We start from the raw sequence: 22,638 nt of genomic DNA, 5'->3' as shown, positions 1-22,638 counted from the left end.
CACTTCCAGATGACCATAGGTGTCTGTCAGGGAGCGACGGTGTTTCCCGACACTAGTCGAGTGGCTCCGAGAGCGAGCAGAGCCCGACATATTCTGAACACCTTCCAAATGTTGAGCCCGAGTCGTGAAGTGCTGCTCTTGAGGGGGGCGAGGTTGGAAGGGAGGGAGACGACGAGGGAGAAAACAGGCATCGTCCGCGCAGATTTTCACCTCTGAAAGCATCCCGACATCTCTGCTGACTGCACCGCGGCTCCGAGCGGACACTAAAAGGTAGGTGAGCTGCAGGGAGCTGTTTTTCTTCTTACATGCATGTGCGGATGTCCTAAAATCTGCTTGGTGCGCGACGGGTTAAATTCTGCAGTTTTTTGCTTGATGCGCTTATCGGCTATCCCGGCCCGGAGGTGACTGATCAGACTTAAAGCTGTGAGGTTTATCACCAACTACACATTTTACTGTCTCTGAGGAAAGGTGTGGATATATGTTCATCCTGACTGAACGGTCCCGGGATGGAGCTTTGCATTCATTTGAGATTTTATGTTAATTTCCTGTAATTCTCAGCCTCTTGCTTGGATTCAGTATAATGCAGATTTATTTTGTAGGATGCAACGTGATGCAACATTTATTCACATATCTGTGTAAACAGGTTAAATTTAAACAGGTGGATAAACCACCTTATAGCCCACCTAATTAAAAACATGAAACATAATCACTACTATTGCTATTATCACAGGAAAATCGTATTTTATAGTCATTCTCCTCAGGCTGCCTTCTCTTAATATAAGGAAGTTTATGGTCTGATATGTCCTTAACACTTAAAAGCTTAATAGCATCCATTATCAGAGAGGATGCTCCAGCCTGAAGGCTCTCAGGCTGTCGCCTCCTGCCTGCAGTGTGCTGCTCACAGACTGTGACCAGAGCTGCACGAAGGCCCAAACACTCACGAAAAGCACTGGCTGTATTATAATCTAATGTTTTTTTCAACCAAGAATAAATTCCACATCATCTGTGCTCTTGACCTTGTGAGTTTGTCAATACATGCATGCAGCCCCCCCCCGCTCCTCCCTCATGACCAGTGATTTTAATGAATCTGACAGGTGCAAGCAATACGGTGGAAACCTGTCTTATCCTTTAGTTCACTGCAGCCAGCTTTGAAGGAAAATAGGTTATCAGCTGCTATAAGCTCCCTCTGCAAGATAAAGTTTTAGAAATTATCCCTTTGGATTTTGTTGTTTTGAGCCCGTTTTCCCTGCATCATCTCTTTCTGATGTGAAACACGATAGTGGTTGTTATGATGCAGTTTTTATAGAAAAATTTCAAATGCATCTCATTTCAGCAAAGGGAAACCCTGTATTTATTTGGAAATCGGTGCCCCTTAAGTAAACAGTCATTCTTACATGTCTCTTGGTGCAGTGAGCCTTTTTTTTCCTCTTTGATGCCTCATGTTTTATAAATGCCCGGTGCGGTGAGAGGGAGGTACAGTTTGTGCATCTTTGTGCCTGTAAACATGTTTTTGAGCTCACTTCTAGCCTCCTCATCATCAGAGGGACCCCACCATTTCTCCTCATCACTTGCGTGAAGAATAAGTGAAAATGAAAGAGAAATGATGAAGGGTAAAAGGCACAGAGGTGGCTTTGTAGGGTCCCCCACATCTGCAGTCATTGAAGGCATTTCCGCCTCTTTAAACCTTCGGACAAAGACCCGTCTGTCCTTCCAGTAAGTAGGGAGTTTGGAGTTAGAAGGAACACAGGCACGGGCTTTGATTTCAGAGTGGGATGCACTGGCTTGGATTATATAAGATAAGGAGGAGGAGAGGATGAAAGAAACATGATAAAAGAGAGAGAAAGGGAAATGAGAGAGATGCCCTGAGATCGACAGCGGAGGGTTTGGGGTTGAGAGGAGTCATACTGAGAAGACAACATGTGGTGGAGAGAAAGCGAAGCATGACACTGAGCTGTCAAACAGAGGCATAGAAAGTTAAAGGATGCAGCAGAAAAGGATAGGGAGGCTCGAACAGGGTCGTGATGGTGGCAGAAAGTAACACTTTAAGATGTGAGAATGGTGACAGAAGTGAGAAAATGCAAGAAAAGAGGGAAAAGTGCAGAATCCAACAAGGTAAAATAAAGACTGCGTGGAGCTCAGTGAAAGGAGAGAGTCAGGGAAGGAGAGCAGATGGCGTACATGTCTGTGTCCATGGTTTACAGCCCAGAGGGCAGTGTGTGAATAAGCTTAGAATATAGCGTATTGCATGTGTTTTCATGGGCTTGCATGTTTGTGCTCAGTGAGGCGGCATTGGCAGCGCTCACTTTGTCCTCAAATGCTCAAAATCACACAGAAATGAAGGAGAAGATATTTTTTGCTTCACAGATCTTGTGTAGAAACACCAGATTGGCTGCGGTGACTCCAGGAGGCCTACTGCTGTGACAAACAGATGGACACGGTTCTCTTTCTTGAGAGCCAAACTACATCTCAGATTGCTGTATTAATTAAATGCTGATGGCTACAGGGGTCAACAGTCAGTTTTTAGTTGGAATTTACGATCAGTGCATGATGCAGAGGCCACAAAGGAGTCTTCAGACCCAGAAAAGAAGGCAAAATTCCCAAAAGACGGTATTGCAGTAATAAAATTACAGTGTAATTTGAGTTATACCAATGACTGTAGCAAAGGACACTAAAGGTTTGTTTGGCAAGAGACACTGTTCTGTGTGACGCAGCTTTGTTCCATATTTTGTTTCAGATACAATAAAATCTGTGGGCTTTTGGGCTTTCTGCCCGGACTGTGGCAGACCCAGTGAAGAGGGCTGTGTGAGGCCTTCTATGAAACAGCAACTTTGATTGTCAAATGTTTATTTCCAATGAACAATAAGAGAAAACGGCCTCTTTACTGGTCATTTTTTAAAAAAAATCTTCAGAATGTAAAGGCGGACAGGTGGCACACGTACAGAGTGCACCCATAGGCATATGCACAGTGGGATGACTTCTCAATGCTGTCGTCATCTCCAGCAGGAATTGGATGTCTCATGATGTCTCCTGTGCTACAGTGAGACACTTTAATCTTTGCTGCATGTTCATTAGCTGCTGCAAAGTGTGACTGTGAGCACTGCAGGTGTTCCCTCCCAGTCCCCTCCTGGGTTTTGTAAATGAAAACCACAGCAAAATCTCTTTTGCACAAACTCTCTTGATGTGTTGCCTCAGACGCCTGAGTGTGGCAGAAAGCGGCTCACATCTTAATAATCCCCTCGGTGTTGCAATTAATGACGAATCTTCTCTAAAACTGCCATGATGTCGTGTAGGAAATGTGTTCGTTCTACAGCGCTTCCTGTTCTGGACATCTCCTGTTGGAAACTCTGCCAAGTCGGCACTCAGATCTCCACGATCTGAATTATCTCAAGATTCATAAATTATTCTGTCTTTAAAATGGGACACAAAGTCAATTGACAATCCTTGACAGTGAGCCAAAGCCGGGTGGCCCTGGTAAACTTGCACATGCACTTAAAAAGGACATAAATGCCTATAGGTACGGCCTTTAAACAAACACTGACTTTGAAAGATAAATCTACTCATCATCCTGGTTTTAAAATGAGTTCAGATATGCTATTAAGTTATAATGACACTGTTATTGGTTTTCTCGACAAAAGATGCACCACAGGCTATTTTTTTATGTCTGAAGTCCAATAATAACCTCCAGGCAGAGGCAGATAAATTGAATTTACGGGACTGCACAACTCTCTGCAGATAGTCTCTTCAGGGAGTTTTTTTTTCTTGATTTTTACTGTGATTTGAGCCTAATGATAAATAGACTGACAGACCCCATATAAGATATTTAAAGCTGTGGTCCTCTATTGCAGTACAAGATGGCAGATTGAATACAAAAGTAGCAAGTAGAATTACAAGCAAGAATTACATTAAACTACAAAAAAAATCAAGCAAATATACTCCTAAATTATCTAAAAAACATTTCTTAAAATCTGATTTAAAACTCCTCTCAACTGGGGTTAGTTTAAGTGAGACTGACAGCTCGTTCCAGTGATGTGACTAAATATTTTTAAAAAATGAACACTATTTCTCCTAAAACATGTTTTAAAGAAGCAATGTTTAGAATTTAGTGGCATCTAACTGTGAGGATTGTAGATTTAAACGAGCTGAAACATCTACTGTGAGCCAAGTGTGAACTTCCTTTTTGGATTCCTTCAGTGTTCAGGAGGTTTTCTTGCTGCATTCAGTTGGAACTGGTAAGCTCTTATTTACAACGTGGGAGGTTATGTACATGAAATGCTTCACTTTCAAGTGGTAAAGTTGTGAGAGCACCGCACCAAGGCAATGGCAACATGGACCCTACTAGAGGCCACTGAGACTAACGATTTAGCAAGAGTGAGCCATGTAATGCAGGAAATGAAAAGACAGAGCGTCAGAGGAAAAAGATCAAGCCACTGGGAATATCAACATTTTCCTCGGACATATTAGAAAATTACAAAAAAACACCTCCATACAACTGAAATTATAACGCATATTCACTTACCATCTGTCGAAAAACTGTAGTCCATGGCCTGTGCGATTTCTGAAAACGTCAGCACCCGCATCACAACTTGTGAACTCCTGGAGCTTCCAGAAAATTTCAACCTATGAGGTCATAAATATAACATGAGGGAGGCATTCACATGGACTTATGTCACAAACATGGTTAACACGACCCCAACTAACGTACCATTAGATGCAGAAGTCCACTGCAAAGAACATGTGACAACTTGGGATGAGAGCGTGATGCAATAGTCCACAGGGATCTCCTCCTCTCCAAAACAAACAGAATAAGTCAGCATTTTCCAAACCTCTTCTCGAGAACCACTTGTCCTGCATGTTTAGGTCTCTTCCTGCTGCAACATAGCTGAATTAAACAATCAGCTCGTTATCAAGCAGCTTCAGGAGTTCATAATGAGCTGATCATTTGAACCAGCTGTGCTGCAGTAGGGAGAGATCTAAAAAATGCATTACAAATGGTACTCGAGGAGAGGTTTGGGAAATGCTGGACAAGGTGATTAAAACTAGTAAAAACACTGAATAACTCAGTTTTACGTTACAAAGCTGTAATCTGAGCTTTTTTTTAAAGTGGCAACTGGACTTGTTGAGGTTTCTTGAAGACATTTCGCCTCTCGTGGCTGACCACTAGTAAGCTAATGATCAAGGTGTCACATGAGAATCATCAGCTAGGAGTGTGGGGGCGTGATTGACGACACCCTAACAGTCTTGGTCCTTTCTGGGTCCTTGGTGTCACACGATTTAGAGTGGTTGTGTTTCTTAGCGGTCCACTTGCATCTTAAGGATACTGGACACTCCTTTGAAGACAGCAAAGTCTGCATACAGGCCAAAGAAGAGGGTTGGTTTGACCGTGGAGTTAAAGAAGACATCTATGTCAAGCTAGAAAAACCATCTCTGAACAGAGGAGGTGGTCTAAGACACCATTTATTACCCATCTACAATGCACTTCTGGATTCTTTCCATCAGAAATCCAAACACAACCACTTTAAATCATGTGACACCAAGGACCCAGAAAGGACCAAGACGGTTAGGGTGTCGTCAATCATGCCCCCACATTTTGAGCTGACAACTCTCATGTGACACCTTGATCATTAGCATACTAATGGTCAGCCTAGGCTTCATACTCCAGCTCTCAGCCAGTCAACTTTTTAGAACTGAAGAAGCCTTTTGGGGAAGAGGCGAAAAGTCTTCAAGAAACCTCCAGCAAAAAGTCCAGCTGCCACTTTAAAAGAAACCTCGGATTAACTGAATGAAGTAGTTTCATGTTAAAAATCAATGTTTTTTCGATGCTGCTTATCATGTCGGAGGCAACTACGGCTGCCAACGTGAAAAATACAAAAATGCAAAAAGCCCTCTCTAGAGCCAGTGTTTGATTGATTTGCTCTGGGATACTCTAGAAACAACATGGCAGACTCCATGAAAGAGCCACTCTATATGTAGATATAAACCATCCTGAGGTAATGATAATACAATGATTCATATTTTCAGGGGATTATACACTATGGAGAACATACCTATTATATAACATTTCTGCAAATGCATTCCTCTAAATAAATCTCAATGGACCTCTCATAGGAATACAATCTGTTAGACTGTCTCTAGTGTTGCGGGAGTGGCTGTTTTTATAGATTAAAATATTCAGATAGATAGAAAGGTGCAGATATGACCTTTTCATCCAAAGGGAGAAGGTTTAATTATTTTTTTAATGAACTGCATTAAGATGTGTGCCAGGGGACAGCTTTACAACAACACTTGTTATCTTGATTTGTGCAGTTGGTAATGTGTCTTTAAGAGACTGTACCTAAAGGTGGCAGCAAAATCAAAGTGGCATAATTACACAATTGTTTTTGCAACAATTTTCTAGACAGAAATTTATTTGTAATTTTGTTAAGAGCTTTTAAAGTAATGTCCTCCCATGATAAAATATTATCCAGGACACACTCCATGTAATTTATTGAAGATTTTGGAGAAATTGATTTCGACCCAATATGGGTTTCTTAATCCACTTTAATTAGCATAAACAGTAGAAGAAAGAAAGAAAGAAAGAAAGAAAGAAAGAAAGAAAGAAAGAAAGACAATGCTGGCCTCAAAGGTATGCAGGTTTAAACTGTTTTGTATGAATAATGAAGCATATTCATACAATTATTTATGAGGTTGTACATACTTTTATAGCATATAGATAGCCTTGACTGCATTCTGCTTAGCTGCTGCGCTCTCTGACTGTGAGCACTGCAGGTGTTTCCTCCTGCTCCCCTCCTGGGCTTCTAAAATGAAAACCACAGGAACGTTTCTTTTGCTCAGACCCCTTGATGTGTTGCCTCTGATGTCTCAGTGCAAAAGAGAGCAGTTCACATCATCAAGATCCCCCTCAGCGCTGCAATTAATCAGGATTCTTCTCAGAGATCAGCTTGTGGAAATGATGATGTGGAAATGATGTTTGGGTGTGTTCGTTTTCCCTTTCTGGATGTGTCCTATTTGAAGACTTTTTAAGCTGCAGTGTATTTTTCTGCTGTGAAAGAGATCATGTCCTTCTTGAATCTTTGTAACAAGAGGTTTATACCATGAGGAACATTATACACATTAGATAACTGCCAATGATGCTGCATTTCATTGCACTCAAGAATAATGTGCAAACTTATTCTTATTTAACACATTTCTTTTAATAATTTTCATTTTTTTCTCAGATTATTGACAGTAAACTGAAGATAAAAACTTATGTTGGCAAGGTGTGTGAATGTTTTTATGTGAGCAAGAAATCTGCGTAACCAATTAACAGATTCCCGTCATATGTGGTACACAGATCAGCCTCGATCCAAGAACAATTGATTACATTCTGGGGCTGAGTTGAATTTGGGATCCGAGCCAGATGGACGTTTTTGTATTTTCAGCCACTACAGAAACTAACAGCAGTAGTTACATTATTAAAATTAAAAACTTGTAATTTCTTGTATCGAACATTTCAAACATGATGTCATAAACATTTTAAATGGCTCCCGTTGTACATCCTGTTGGAATGTTTTGCACTGTCTGTGAATGATATCAAACCTTTTTACACAGAGATGGAGCACAAGATCTGCTACAAAGTCCCTTCTTAATGCCCCATTTGCATTTTTACACAGAACCAAACGACAGCAATATCATTCTGCTGTCTGCTGTGTGATTATAGACAGCATGCCAGCATTGTGGAATCAAAAGAGGCTTCAAGGGCATGACATGTAACACAACCGCGTCTGCCTATGGTGTGACATAAAACATACATGCCTGCAGCACTTTCTAAACAATAACAATGCTTGGTGGGTAAACTTGTTGTTTCCCCAGTTTTCCTCTTTGATTTAGCTGCTAACTGTTACTAGTTGCTTTCTAAATTCCCCGCTGTGGATCACACACATAACACGTTGTCAAATATCGTTGTCACAACTGCCCTTCCTGTGGTCCCGTCCTGCTGGCTGTCCTGTTTATACAGACACCGTTTTGGCCTTGTTTTTAAGGGGACACTGCTCTGTCCCCCCACTCCATAATTGTACCTTATATTTACCAAGGTGGCACAATGGCGCAATATTTCCAACTTGAACAGGCCGCATAAAAGAGGCTATATAGACAGACGGCCGTTCATACTTGCATTCACACCTCCGGGCATGTCTTTGGACTGTGGGAGGGAGCCAAAGAAAACCCACGTTGACATGAGGAGAAAATGTAAACTCCACACAGAACGGCCCCAGTTTGTCTGTGTGTTCACAACAACCCTATTGTCATAAGGCGACAGTGCTAACCACTACACCACCATGTCACATATAATACAAATATATAAAGACAGACAGAACGCTCAAATTTAAAGCGACTGACAGCTTCCAAAGGATACAAAGCAAGAAAATCAGACTAAGAACCACACTTTCCACTTACTTTTTTATGAGTCTGAAGTTTCAAGTATGCGCCTCAGCGGATGCTTAAGTCATCATGAGATCGTCCAGGGATGATGTCACACACCAGTTTCACTGTGAGAAGGCAACAGGGTCGAACAATACCCACATGCTCTCTGAGATTCCCCTCAGTACTGATTCAGAATACATGAAGAAATAAAAGAGAAACAGTGATATATGTCCAAACATTAAAGCAATAAATAATGCTGCCTATGGACCCTTTTCAACAGTAGACAGTTTTACTGGCTTTGATGAAGTGTCTTACGATCAAAAAATTTTTTTTTTAAGATCCATGTTTAAAATCTGTTTTTTTAAGATGCATTTTTGCTTATTTCATATGTTGTTCTTGTTTTTGTTTCTTCAATCAAATTGTAAAGCACTTTGAATTGCATTCAATTTGTTTGAAAGGTGATATATAAATTAAATTTGATTTATTGATTGACTATTGTCATAGTAGGAAAAGCTCAGGTCAAATTGATAACATTTATGATGGATTAATTCCATTAAGTTTACCAATAATCCACTATTCCATTGATCCAGCTAGGGCAATACCAGCCCCCTCCTTAGTGGAATGCAGCCATCAGTCATGTTATTGACAACACCATTTTTTTTGCCTACTATGACATGTCAAAATATCTGTAGTGAAAATGGGCTGTTACACAGATTTCCTATGAACACATTCCTCTTCCTTCTTTCTTTCTAGGCACAAAACAATCAGCCAGGATGGGGACAGTCAGCGTGATCATATTCAGCTTTCTGCTCGCCACAGGTATGTTGAGAACAAACATGTGATGCTGTTCCCTCTAGCAGTGATATGGAAATATGGAAATCGCGTCTTAATCCATCAGTGTCAGTGTTTTGGCAGTCAGCTGATCATGCTACACTGTTATTTGCTCAGGAAACACCCAGTTTGTCATTATGTGAAGTTATTGTAGTTATATTGTAGTTCTATTGTAGTAACCTTAAGAACCGTAAGAAACGGAGCATAATACACCACATTATCCAAAATAATATGTGAGAAAAAGAGTAAATAAAAACACTGTTTGATTTGGAGAGGGAAATGATTCAGACTTTGTGTTGCAGTCTAATAGCAGATGGCAAGAATGATAATATTATTGATATCGTGCTTGATGTGTATTTTCTTTTATCTTTTTTAACAGCTCTTTCTGCCCCTGTTAAAGGTAAGATTCAGTGCACCAATGCATCATTTATTATTCTGAGTGTTTCACTCATCAATTATCAACTTTTCCTGTGCTTTTATAAGTTTTATGAGATCTTCCTTATTCCATCTTATAACCCAGTCAATGAGGACATCAAGACCTTGTTTCACGGGGAGGATTTCCACATCATGTTGCCCTCACGCTCGTTGGAGGTCACATTTCGGAACAGGTCTTCTCCGCGGTCGGGTGATGTGTTCCTCATGCGTGATGGCAAATTGGTCAGCAGTCGGGCGAGACTCAACAGCCAACTCAGCTACCTCATCATAGAGGCTGTGGGCGAGGGAGACGAGGGCGTGTACACCGTGAAGGATCCAGAGAACCCAGAGGACATAAGACGCACTACGCTTATAGTCCGAGGTACTGGGTGACATGAGTGTATCATATGTTAGGAAAGGTAATGAAGCGTAGACTCAGCTGACGTGTTGCTCTCTCACAGGCAGGAATTTCAATTAAATACTCTTAACTTAAAATCTGATTGAAGCCTCAAATTTATAAAACCATATTAGTACCAGTTCCTTTTGGATAACCTCATCTATAAGACCAAATTGTCATGTAATAAATCCACTTAATAAAGTAGTAATTTATCTATTAATACAGCTTTAAAATGCACTTTCAATATGACACAGACCAGCAAAATAACATTTCAGACCCAAAATAGTTCGTTGTCCAAGCATTGTGCTTCTTGAAGAAGCTTTGCTGCAAACCAGAAATACAAAACAGCTCCTTATAACTCATGTGATCTAAATCTTTCTTAAACAATGACAGTCAATGAGTTTCAAACAAGGCTGCAACTAATGATAATTTACATTATCGATTAATTATTAAACTCAGCACTGAGTCAAAAAGATGTCATATAACAGTTAACTATGTCCATCACAATTTGTCCATCACAAAAAGTGTGTTTTAGTGACGTCAGTTCCTTGTCTCATCTGAGTGATCATCCAAAAACTAAAAGACGAACCATAACAATGAAAGACTGCAGCAAAAATGTATCTTTAAAAGGGCTATATAGTAGTTATGGTGGACACTTATTTATCTGCTCCCGAGCTAGAATGCAAGCCACACAGATTAATGTCAACTGTTGTATATTTTTATGTCGTATTGTTTGTGCTTATGTGGTTTTTTTACATGGGCTGCAAATATAAAATTGAATTGAATTACCGCTAGATGACTTTTAAGTAGAACATCTGAATACTTCCTCCACCTCTGGATGACATCAGAGCCACAACTGCAGGATGAAGAGTAAGCCTCTTATATCTGATCTGGAGTCGGAGTCATGTTCGTGTGGGCGCCGTCATCTCTCCTGCTTTAATCATGCAGTCAGCAGCTAAATAAACCTCTCAGTTACACATCCTGTTTGTCCTCAGAGTGTTACAAGTCGCAGCAGTGTTGACTCTGGACTCTGACTCTGATGAGATTAGACACACAAACACACACACACACACACACGAGAGGATGGAGTGGGCTCAAACCCAGCGTGGATAAAGGCGACTGTAGCGGAGCAATATGTGGACGATGTGCCATATGGAGGGAGTAATGTGACGAAGAGGTGTGTGTGTGTGTGTGTGTGTGTGTGTGTGTGTGTGTGTGTTCTCAGAGGAGCTGCCAGGCACTAATTATGCAGCTCTTTAACCACCAACCCACTCCTCTCTCCGTTCTGCCCTGCTGTTTTCCTGTCTTTATCTTGTCTTTGCTGCCTTTCGGTTTGTATCTCTACCCTTTCATTTCAGCTGCCCTGATATTTTTGGATCATTGCTCTTTTTTCTGCAATCTGTCCCCCTTTTTGCCACATCTGTCATGCTATTCCCTTTTCCTCTCTCTCTCCTTTACCCCTAGCTGTCCTTTCTCTCATTTCAGCTCTATTTCTATCTTTTTTCCTTCTCTTTGCAGCAAATAAGCTCTCTGTCGTCTTTCACTCTTTTTCACTTTAAGAGGCAATTTCCAGTCCTCTGTAAATAATGTTTTTTGCATCCTTTTATGCTAGGACAGTGGCTCCCAACTTGTGGGTTGTGGTCCAAAAGTGGGTCACAGGTTCATTCTGAATGGACCACAGGTGACTTGTGAATGTGTCAAATTTTTGAAAAACATTTTCAATTTTTTACATAAAGTGAATTGCCAGCATAGAGCTTTTATTTTGAAGTGCGTTTCTGTTTATTCTTGTAATAATGTTTTATTTCTTCTAAGCCAACGTGTTGTTTACATTTTGTGAATTAAAGTTAAATATGTGATAATTAATCTAATGTCTAGACATGGAACTAATGACTCAGGAAAAATCTGGTCCCGGTGGCCAGACCAGTTGGAAACAACTGTTGTAGAGCAAACTGTTCACCAGCATGCTTTTGCCTTATAGATTGCTCCAACGAGCAGGTCATTAAATATGGAGACAACTACCATATCCCACTGTTAGGGGTGACTCCTCCCATCACCCTGGAGTACAGGCCCAGTGCTGTGGAGGCCAACCAGACATCAAGGTAGGGTCCACAAAATTACACCATTACGGAATCTGTGATGACATTTTCTCGCCATGATGTGCATGCGTTGCGACAGCCTGTCTGAGACTTACCAAGAAAGGTCGAGGAAAGTTCACCCTCTATGACTTCCTCCTCCCGCAGACCTGCTCTGGTGCTTCTGACCAGTACAGGGATTTCAAGGGATGGCTACCAGGGTCGAATCAGCGTCAACGAGCGCTTCGTCACCCTCAGCGCTGTCACGGGTGCAGACGAGGGTAGCTACACTGTAAGAGATGAAAGAGGTGATATCCAAAGGAAAGTGTGTCTCAACGTCAGAGGTGAGAGCACAAATGAGGACATATATCTTTCCATCTTCCATGCTTGACCTGTTTTAAACTGCAGGTACCTTCCATCAGGATGTTGTTGTTGTTTCCTTTCTCGTTATTAAGCTCCGCTCGTCTGCCATAATGGCTTTTTAAAGACCTAAATCTTAATGGGCTCCAGCAGACTAATGCATTTTAGTTGATCCAGCGGCCCATTAACAGAGCTGTGATGTGTTCATGGTACATCCTCCCTTCACTTCTGTCTGTTTGTGTTACAGAGCACCAAAATTTTGTGACCTTGCCATTTGGGAAAAGACTGAAGATCAACCTGATTCTCAACAGCTCCTTGATCCGACTCTACTACACCCCCAATTATGACCCTGTACCCCGTCTGCTGCTGGACAAGGGAGAATTTACAAGTGTAACTGAAGCCTCTTATTTCTTTTTAGTCCCACCACTGCTGTGATTAAGAGTTATGGACTGTAAATATTGTAAAATGTCAGGGATGGGAATCGAGAGCTGGTTTCAAATGATCTGATCCATTAGAATAATAAGCATCAGAGATTATCAATTCCTTTTATGGGCGCTGGCAGGTTTTTCTGGAAACACCAGCAATATGCAACATTTTCCTATGCAACATTGGCTTTAACTCCAGGAATGCCATGTATCTGACACTCTACTCATGAGTGCTATACTCTACAACCGAGCCGCACTTCCTGTAAAGAGAGTAAATATCCAGTTATAATAACATTAGCACCACACAGGCAGGCTTAGCTGATTTTTCTTTGACTAAGAAAACAGTTAAACAGTGGAGCTTTTGCGGACCTGAATAACATCCATGCCTTTTTTGAGTTGACTAAGAAAACCTGTGTACTTTTTTCCCCACACAGAAAATTGACCAAGAATCAATAAAGAAATCAATAAACAATCGGACAGATAAGCAGAATCAATGACATTTGTAGAAATAAAATCTAAATTCCCATCCCTATAAAATGCACAAATGTATATTATAACATATAAGAGACAGTTAATAATAGATTTCATATTCAGCCACACAGTCTGTTTTTGATAGCTGTGGGCCACGTCATCTGACACAAAGACCACCAAGACTGACATCATGAAAAATTCATGCAGTTTTGTGGAATATGACATTAACCACAGGCAATATTTCACACAGCAAAAACCATTATACTTGATGTGATTTTAATTGCTGATGCACACATCTTTTAGCTAAATGAATCTCGAGATGAGCTTAGAGCTTAGTAGCTTAACACCACCAGTAAATAAATTCCCGGGGAAACTTTGTATACTGTGTAATCTTTATATATAGCTTCATAACACTATTTGTCTGTTTGGCCAGTTTCTCTTTCTCTTTTTCAAGACTATCACCCATGAACTCTCAGATACTTTTACTGCTTTCTTAAGTGCTTGTTCTAAAGGATAGACCTGATTTACTATGTCTGGCAAATGGTGCTAATGGACATCCAGTCTGACCTACCTTTGCACCAGTGTATGTTCAAGGTTTAAGTCTTTTATGAATGGCTATTGTTTTTTTTTAATGTCATCATTTATTGATGTTTTTCACATCTTTGCTGTTTTTTTTTTAAGTTAAGTGTATCGTGTCTGTCTTTTCCAGGCCCAAACGGATCTGGGTTTTGAGGACCGTCTCTCTTTGGAGGGTTCATGGGTATACCTGGATCAGGTCAAGAATGCAGATGAAGGCATATTCCAGATAACGGACATACTGGGGTTTAATGTGTCCAACGTCCACCTGGAATTACAACGTAAGGATGGGGATGGGGATGTTGAACTGTAATAGCTGATTTTTATGATGGACATTAACCTCTTTACATCGCATTTAAAAGGATTCCAGTATGCGAAACAGAATGCAACTAGAAGTGAACACATCTGAGCCCACAATGCTCGTCTGTGTTCCCCCTAAAAATTTACCCACAATACTCTGTGGCTATGATATCATAGTAGACTATAAAAGGGCTTCTTCTTATCAGTTCTGAGCCCTTTTATGCCCCCGAGCCAGTGTCATGGCGTAGTTGTCCGTCCCTCAGTCCCCGTCTCGTAAAGGTCATATCTCAAGAATAGAAGAATTTCCACAAATGCCACTTGTTTTCAAGGATCAACTGATTGGAGTTATGTGACAGTTGGTCGCTGTGACCTCACAAAACTAACTTTGGCTATAGCTATAGCCCAGTATTACATACACCAATTACGACACAGATGTCTAATAGGATTAAATGTTAAAGTGATGTCATTTTATGTCGAAAAGGTCAAAGGTCAACTTCACTTTTTCCGGCCATTATTCAACGTCATACTTCACTAACAGAGGGAAAGACATTTAGTTGGATACTGAACTGGTGACACAAATCTTTGGTGTCAATCTCGAAACTGATTGTAAAGATCTTTTGTACCACCCAGTTAAAGAAGCGTGTGAAGAATCCACATTTTAGAATTTGCAGGAAAATCTATATTTCAAGCACTGTCAGCTGTCTTGGCTACATATGCGTCTGGAAAGACATGGATAAAAGCAATAACTGCAACTTGACTGGTTGCCAGAGGCATACAACTGTGAGGCAGTAAGTCTAGTTTACAGTACTGTTGTGATGGTTTCTAAATAATGGTACTGAAACCAAAATAACTGTGTTAGGGCCAAAAAAGAAGTAATCAATTTCTTCTACTATATTCATGCACTGGAATTTCAATTCATCAATGAAAGGTCATTTGAATTATTTATTCTCCCACTCCTGTTCTTATCTCTTCTTTCCCACCGTGCCTCCACGCAGCCTACAAGCTGGAGTCACTGTATGTGGCCATCATCGCCCTGTTGGGCCTGCTGGTTTTCCTTCTGCTGGTTTGTTTGCTGTCCTGTCTGTTCAAAGTAAAGAAGAGGGCCAAGAGGGCTGCTGCCCTGGAGAAGATTGCCCAGAACGCTGGCAAAGAGGATGAGGGAGAAGCCTTCAGACAGGTGGGAGCGGTGTTTGGATTTCTATTTGGGAGTTTTTGATGATAATTTAATTATATAATAAAGGGGTAGGATTAAACAAGTTTATGCATCTTCCTACTCCTTTTCGCACATGTCAATTGATGCAATTTGTGGATGGAATTCTATATGTCGGATTTTTTAAAATCTTTTTGTTATTCATTAATTTTTTAACTACTGTTTTTGTTGTATATTACAAGTGCGAAATAAAGTCATCAGTCAATTAATCAGTGATGATGAATTACTATTATTTGTCGGTGTGCATCTCCACAGGTGGTCCAGAACATCACCAAACTCAGCGAGGAATCCAAGCATTCCCAGGCAGACAATACAGAGAAATCTCAGAGCACTGAGGTGGACATTAAAGTAAGGATGTACAATATTTATCTCTTTAAACAGAGTCTTTGAGAGGTTCTAATAATGTCTGCATTTTTATACTGTTTTCTGCGTTCAGACAGCTGCACCTTATTCAGAACGCTACCTCTAGAGTCCTCACTAAGGTCAAGAAAGTGGATCGCATCAGTCCAGGTCTCAGATCTTTGCAGTGGCTTCCTGTGTGACAAAGACTTGATTTTTATAATATTACTGTTGGCCTATAAAGCACTGAATGGTTCAGGGCCAACATATATATTTTGATATGCTCCTATGTTTTGAACCGTCCACACCTCTCAGGTCTTCTCGGAGTGGTCTGTTTACTGATCTCAGAGTCAAACCTCTAATGGAGAAGCAGTTTTTGAAGCTCATATCTGGAACAAACTCCCAAAAGGCCTGAGATGTGCTCCAAATCTCAGTTCTTTTAAATCTTAAATGGTTTCTGTTTGGCCATGCCTCTTATCAAATTTAATTTGGGACTATTATTCGTATCTTGCACTGCAATGTAGCTGAGCTATGGCGTTTATTCTCCTGTTTTATTCAATTTTAACTTAATATTACCTCCCCATTAATTTTACTCTTTTAAAACCCTGTCTATGTTCCTTTTCGATTGCCTTGTGTGTTTGTATCAATTTTGTCTTAACGTCTTTTAATGTCTTCTCTAAAGCAATTTAAATTGATTTCTTATTAAAGGGCGCTTGTTGAAATAAATTTGCCTTACCTTGTCGTTTGTTTCACCCAGGGTCTGGAGGTTTCCTCTAAAGAAGTTGGGGTCGGTAACCTTGAGACCAGTGACTCTGGCGTTGGCTTTAACACCGCTCTCCCGCTGGACACTGACACTGATGCTCCTGACCAAAACCTCGACTCTGTGGCTGTAAGTGTCTCTGAATCCAAACCAAGCCCACCGCCTGCCGCTGCCGCTGCTGCTACTACTGAGTCCAAGCCAAGCACTCCACCAGCTGCGGAAATGAAGTCCAGCCCAGTAGCTGAAAGTAAAGCCTCCCCATCACCTGAAACCAAGAAAACTCCCGATCAGCCTGTGGAAATAAAGTTAGACGTGCCCAAACCAGCAGATGTTAAGCTCAGCCCAGCCTCGAGCCCTGAGCCCAAGGCTGGTCTGAGTCCAGCTGATCCAAAGCCTGCACCCAGCCCAAGTCCAGAGCCTAAATCCCCTGCTCCTAAAGCCCCCAGTCCAACACCTGAAAGCAAGAGCACCCTGACTCCCACACCTGAGCCCCCGAAACCAACCACACCCGAACCTATCACCAATGGTACCCCAGAGCCAGGCCCGGATTCAAAACCAAGCCCGGATCACGCTGAAATTATCGGTAGCTCGGCTCCAAAAGCAGCTCCCCCGAAAACCCCTGAAGTGGAGCTGAAATCTAGCGGTGCCACGCTGGACGCCAGCAAAGACAGCACCGTTGCTGAGGATTCAACCACCACCACCACCTGAGGACTGCCCCGGCAAATATCCAGTGAAAGCCCCACAGATCTACTCCACCCACCACCACTGTAGACAATCGAACACCCCCTACCAAATAATGAAGAAACCACTGAAACTGAGACGAGGACTTCGATTTAACATGTCTAACGCCTGAATACTTCTACTTTAACGATCTCTCTTGTCTAAAACTAACACTTTGAGACTTTCTGATTCAGGAAATCTTCACATAAAAAATGGGGCTTGTTTTAGTTGTATACACCTTGCAAGCCTCGTTTTTTAGTAACTTCGTGGTAAAACTGTCGGACTGCAAATAAATTCCTTTGCAGAGTTTACAAAAGAAACTCCACACAAGGTCTTTTCTAACCTAATGAGGTTGCCAGAAAGGTTTACAACATTTCATTGAAACAAGAGTATACTAGAATTCTTTATTTGGCCTTAACTCGCAATCAAAATGCTTTGTTCCTCTATCAGCATGTGGTTAAAACACACAAAACGGTTGAAATTTGCAGCCAATGTCATCTCAGATCCACAAAAATGTGTGATGACATTGTTTTGATTGGACATCACTGAAACGGAAATGAAAGCCCTTTTGTTCACACACTGTACATACCTGAATAGGGACGTTAGGCGCTTCTGCCGATCCTCTGGCTTCATCATCTGCAACACAGGATCACATATAGAAATAAAAGATTCATTTTGACTGTACCAACACAAGAAATTATACTAATAACACTAACCCTAATGTTTAAGGTCTCTGAGTTTGAGCCTCAGACTCCCAGTGGATCTCTCAGATGATTAAATGTGTCTTGCAGACTGATCCCTCAAGTCCGGATCAACCACTTAACTGCCTTTGATCTGGATTTCCTTGTGGCTCTATAAAAAAATCCCATTATTCCTACAGTTTAATAGCAAGCGCTTGCCATCAGCAACTCCAGGCACTAAATGGGACCACCATGTTCCCGCTGTATGGCGGGCTTTCCAAAGGTGAAATACTGATTGAAAGCATCTGGTGAGTTCATGCTTGCTTGTTTGTTTCTTTCTTTCATTATCCCTCCCTCCTTCCTTGTCTACTTTCACATTTTCCTTTTGTGTACTGTTCCTTCAATGATCCTTTCCCTTCTTTATTTCATCCTCTCTCCCCTTTCCTTTGCTGGGTATCATTTTAAACTGTGCACAGCCTTTGACAGTAATTACAATCATTACATTTTTTTCCAAGATTTCCTCATAGTATTTGTTTGTGTTGACGCTTACAGTGAGCAGGTCCTGTGTCTTTAGGCCTCTAAAATTTAGCAAAAGCATTTATGTCTAGCATCTTTAATGGCTCCAAAATACCCCCACGAGGCCTTTATCAGTGCCACAACATCATCCACAGAGGAGGTGTGCAGATACATTTCAGTGTTACAAAATGCATGTCTCTACCTCATGTTTCAACAGACCACCGGGAAACCAATGACAGTCCAGGTTTGGTGCGCTGAATTTAACAAAAAGCATTTTTGGATTTTTGCGAGAAGCACAAAGTGGTAACCATGAGGATTAAATCAGATGATCAGTGAGATGTAGGAATATTATTAGAGGCAGATCCACCTGCAACCAACTGGCCTTTCTCTGTAGCTTTCCTGACTCGTAGATTTTTCTAACAAGTAAATTAATATCAGGCAAAGCATTTTAAAAGCCATATGATACAAAATAGGTTTAGATGTCAGATTTGTTACTTAAATCAATAAATATAATACACAAACTAAAAATCAAATCAAGTGTTTTAAATGGACATACAGTATCAGATGGTCTACACATGTGGAATAAGGCATTATAATGTAAAACATGTGGAACATGGAACCAGAAACCCATTTTGGGCAAAACTAACAATTGTCTTTATACACACATACAAATACACACGGACACTTAACCACTATGAAAGCCAATTCTTGTCAAGTGTGAGAAAAAGGAACATTTTAAGTCATTATAATGAGAAACTCTCTTGAAATGACTTTGTATTTCTAAATAATGAAACTTTTCTTAGAGTAATTAATGAGTATTTCAACATAATGAGATTTTTTCTTAAAATAATGAGTTAGTATCTAAGAATTATGGGTTAGTATCACAAAACAATGAGACATACAAAAAAGTAGCTCTTCTGACTTAGATATTATTTTGACATACAAATTCATTATTTAAGATAAGTCATTATTTTGACAAATGTTCTTAAAATTATTAAATATTTCGTCTTTCTAGAAGTTATTGTTTTGAATAAGCTACTCATTATTTTGGGGCAAGTCAAAGTTTCTCATTATTTTGAGATACTAACTCATTGTTATGCGATAGATCATTTTAAGATATCAAGTCATTATTTTGAGATTCTAACTCAATATTATTAAAAACTTCTCATTATTTTGAGATATTAAGTTATTTTGAGATACTGAATCATTATTTTTAAGATACCAGGCCATTATTTTGAGAAAGGTTCTTGTTCTGACTTACAGGATCTTTTTTTTAACACTTTGGCAAAAAATGGGCTTCCATACTAACCAGACATACAGTCTCCAGCCTTGTAAATATTGCATGTGTACGCCAGTTTAACCCCCTTAAGGCTGAATGTTTGTAGTGTATAGAACGGTTGTTGTATTATACTTAAAAATGAAGAAGAAAACTAATTTAAATTTCTCACCAAACTTAAATCCAGAATATAAAATATATACACATACAGTACAATATATTATATCCACTAATACTCACTAACATCTTGAACTAATTTAAGTACCAAATATTGTAAAAATCTATCAAGACTATATTAGATCTTTTTAGATCAATGATCTGCTGTTATTGCCATTCCAACCTGATGATACTCACAGCAGACAGCATCTCTCACAGTATTTACATGTTGTATTAAAATGTTTAACCTACGTCACTTAAAGCACTGACTGCAGCATGCCCACAACATGAAAAACAGGCTTTTATTGTCCTAAAGTTGTGTCCGTGTGTGTGTGACCAGAGGAGTGATGTTTTAAATGTTGCCATCATGGTGTGTTTGGACTATGTGTTTTAAGTGTGTATGCCTGTGATGCACATTATGTGTGAGTGTGAATGATTTATGAGTGTTTGTGCGTGCTGAATCTATGCATAGGCAGTTTGTACAGGATGACACAACTGTACTTCATGTGCTTTCTCCGTCTGTTGTGAGTAAGGTATTCATGTGCCTGCTTAAAATTGTCTTGCAACGTGAAGAAAACAAGTGCTGTGTTCAAGTCATGAGTGTGAATGTGTTTGAAGTCGCAACATATTGTAAAAGATATTGTAACTTTGAGATATTTGAGTGACTCTTGTCTTTGTTTAGTGCCTACAACGTATACTGGATAGTTGGCCTGTATTCTGTCATTTGCCGACACTCCTAATGGCACCTTTTTCTTAATGTAGTGGTTATTCACAAAAGCTGTTTGCACACCTGACTGAGCAAAGTGGTACCACTGACTGGCTATAGATATGCTAATGTGTTGGAGATGTGTGACAAATTGTATAAAGATGATGAAAGTGACAATGAAAGTCAGGTTTTCCAGATGATTCTGAAGAGTGTCAGGAGTGCTGAGCGTGTTGTTGTACTGTAAGCAAGGGTGTTTTCCATGTCATTAATCACGTCTGTGACACAGTTAGGAGTCTGACTGAATTACTGATAGCAGATGAATGACAGAGCTTTGTGTGGGTAACCCACAGGGTTACGTTGTGGTAAGAGAGAGACTTCTCAGACAGAATTTCTGTGCACCACCACTACTGAATATTGTCAGTGATTGTAAGCCACTCCAGCCAGAGGGAGTAGCAATGTGAGAGAGGCAGATAGCCTTTGGTTTACACGTTACCCAAGGCTGTTCAAAAGAGGCGGGACACGTTCTTTGACCCCGTGGAGGCTATAGGGTATGACACATGCGCATTGTTCCTCGAGCTGCAATGTTGGATAGTTACAGCAGACGGCACTATAAATAAAGGCACGGTGTCCAGTCAGGTGCTCTTTGGATGCACTATTTTTAGCCTCCTTGAGTGCAATGGATCTGACAAAACTTTTTGAAAACGCTCAAATGGATGGCTGCCGATATATACAACAAAATATTTACAGAAAGCATTTGTTTTTGTACATATAGACAGCGCAGGCAGTGCAGTTGCACTTGGGCCCGTGGAGAGGGGGGGGGGGCATAGAGAGAGGGGGCCTGTAGAGAAGTAATATGAGCTGGCTTTTGCAGGTGATTCATATTGCTGCCTCAAAAATGCAACTGTGATCATAAATCATAAAAACTTCCATGTTAAAGTAAAAGAGGCGCCATTTGCGATTATTGCCCTCAAAAAGGCAAACGTCATGGTTTTCTTTTTTTTAAATGCCTGTTCTACATTAATTAAAAACTTTTAAAAACCTATGAAAATAAATGAATCCTTTCTTATTATCTTAATGTTTTTGTCATGACATTGGCTCAGTAAAGCTAAATAATTCTGTTTTGAATGAATCACATGTCAAAGTCTTTACCTTTACCTATGACTAAAACATTTTGAGGTATGTGAGGCGGAAATTTTCCATACTGTCATACAATTTTTACTTTAGAAGATTACGTTAAATACAACTCAGTCTCTTAGAACTGCAACTTAACCCTTTGAAACTTGAGCAATTTGGCCTGACTTCTGTCTGACTGATGACTGCAGGGTAACATGATGATGCAATATACTGTAACTACTACAGATGCAAAATCTGGCACAAGGGCCCATCATAGCCTGCACTGGGGCCTGTTGTCACTACCTTACGCCTCTGTAAGGAACTTTTCAATAACTGCAGAATTGTAATTCTCACACATTTCGTTCTAAATATTTATCCAACTGCAGAGGTCTTAGTGAAAGTCATCAATCTTCCCCTTGTTCTATGATATTGCGCCAGTTATCGAGCCTTTCAGAAAGTACAGAGCAGATTTTACTGCCTGTGTGTTGTACCCCAACGATATATCACAATATAGCGCTGTGAACTCTCCTCTTTTGAACCTCCTTGACGTTACCAGCATCTAAAAGAAGGCTCAGTCCAGTGGGACTGGAGTTATTACATCGAACTGGTGCCAGAGGGATTCTGGTGTCATACCCACCTCTGATAACCCACTAACAGAAGAAACCACTACTTTTAACACCACTGGCACTTCTTGCACTATGTGAGTTGTCTCTGCCCTGATCTTCTCTGTTTACTTCTGCTGTTCTGGCCTGGGTGTGGTGTGACATCCCACATGTTCTCTCTGTACTCCCTTTTTGCACAACACTTCACAGATGTTTTGTAAAGAAAATAGATTTTTCTTTATTTCATGTCTAAAGGAATACTAAGAATAAACAAGCGATTATGACATTTCCTGTCTTGTTGTCTTTGTTTTCTCTGT

The 22,638-nt window shown here is 40.4% G+C and overlaps 1 protein-coding gene across 1 annotated transcript; it reads left to right on the top strand.

Moving 5' to 3' along the window:
* The first annotated feature begins 36 nt into the window (after positions 1 to 36).
* On the top strand, positions 37 to 22,607 carry LOC121945244 (uncharacterized). The gene is made up of 11 exons (XM_042489331.2): positions 37 to 270; positions 9,151 to 9,216; positions 9,608 to 9,628; positions 9,749 to 10,024; positions 12,018 to 12,138; positions 12,280 to 12,455; positions 12,719 to 12,861; positions 14,077 to 14,224; positions 15,239 to 15,420; positions 15,709 to 15,801; positions 16,550 to 22,607. The coding sequence occupies exons 2-11, from the start codon at positions 9,171 to 9,173 to the stop codon at positions 17,258 to 17,260; spliced, it is 1,917 nt and encodes a 638-aa protein (XP_042345265.1). The 5' UTR covers positions 37 to 270; positions 9,151 to 9,170; the 3' UTR covers positions 17,261 to 22,607.
* Positions 22,608 to 22,638: the final 31 nt, after the last annotated feature.

This window comes from Plectropomus leopardus, chromosome 11 (assembly GCF_026936395.1).
Source record: "Plectropomus leopardus strain MGB_pleo_1.0 chromosome 11, ASM2693639v1, whole genome shotgun sequence".
Classification (NCBI taxonomy): domain Eukaryota; kingdom Metazoa; phylum Chordata; class Actinopteri; order Perciformes; family Serranidae; genus Plectropomus; species Plectropomus leopardus.
The sequence above is the reverse complement of the archived record's forward strand: the minus strand, read 5'-3'. Positions and strand labels throughout refer to the sequence as shown.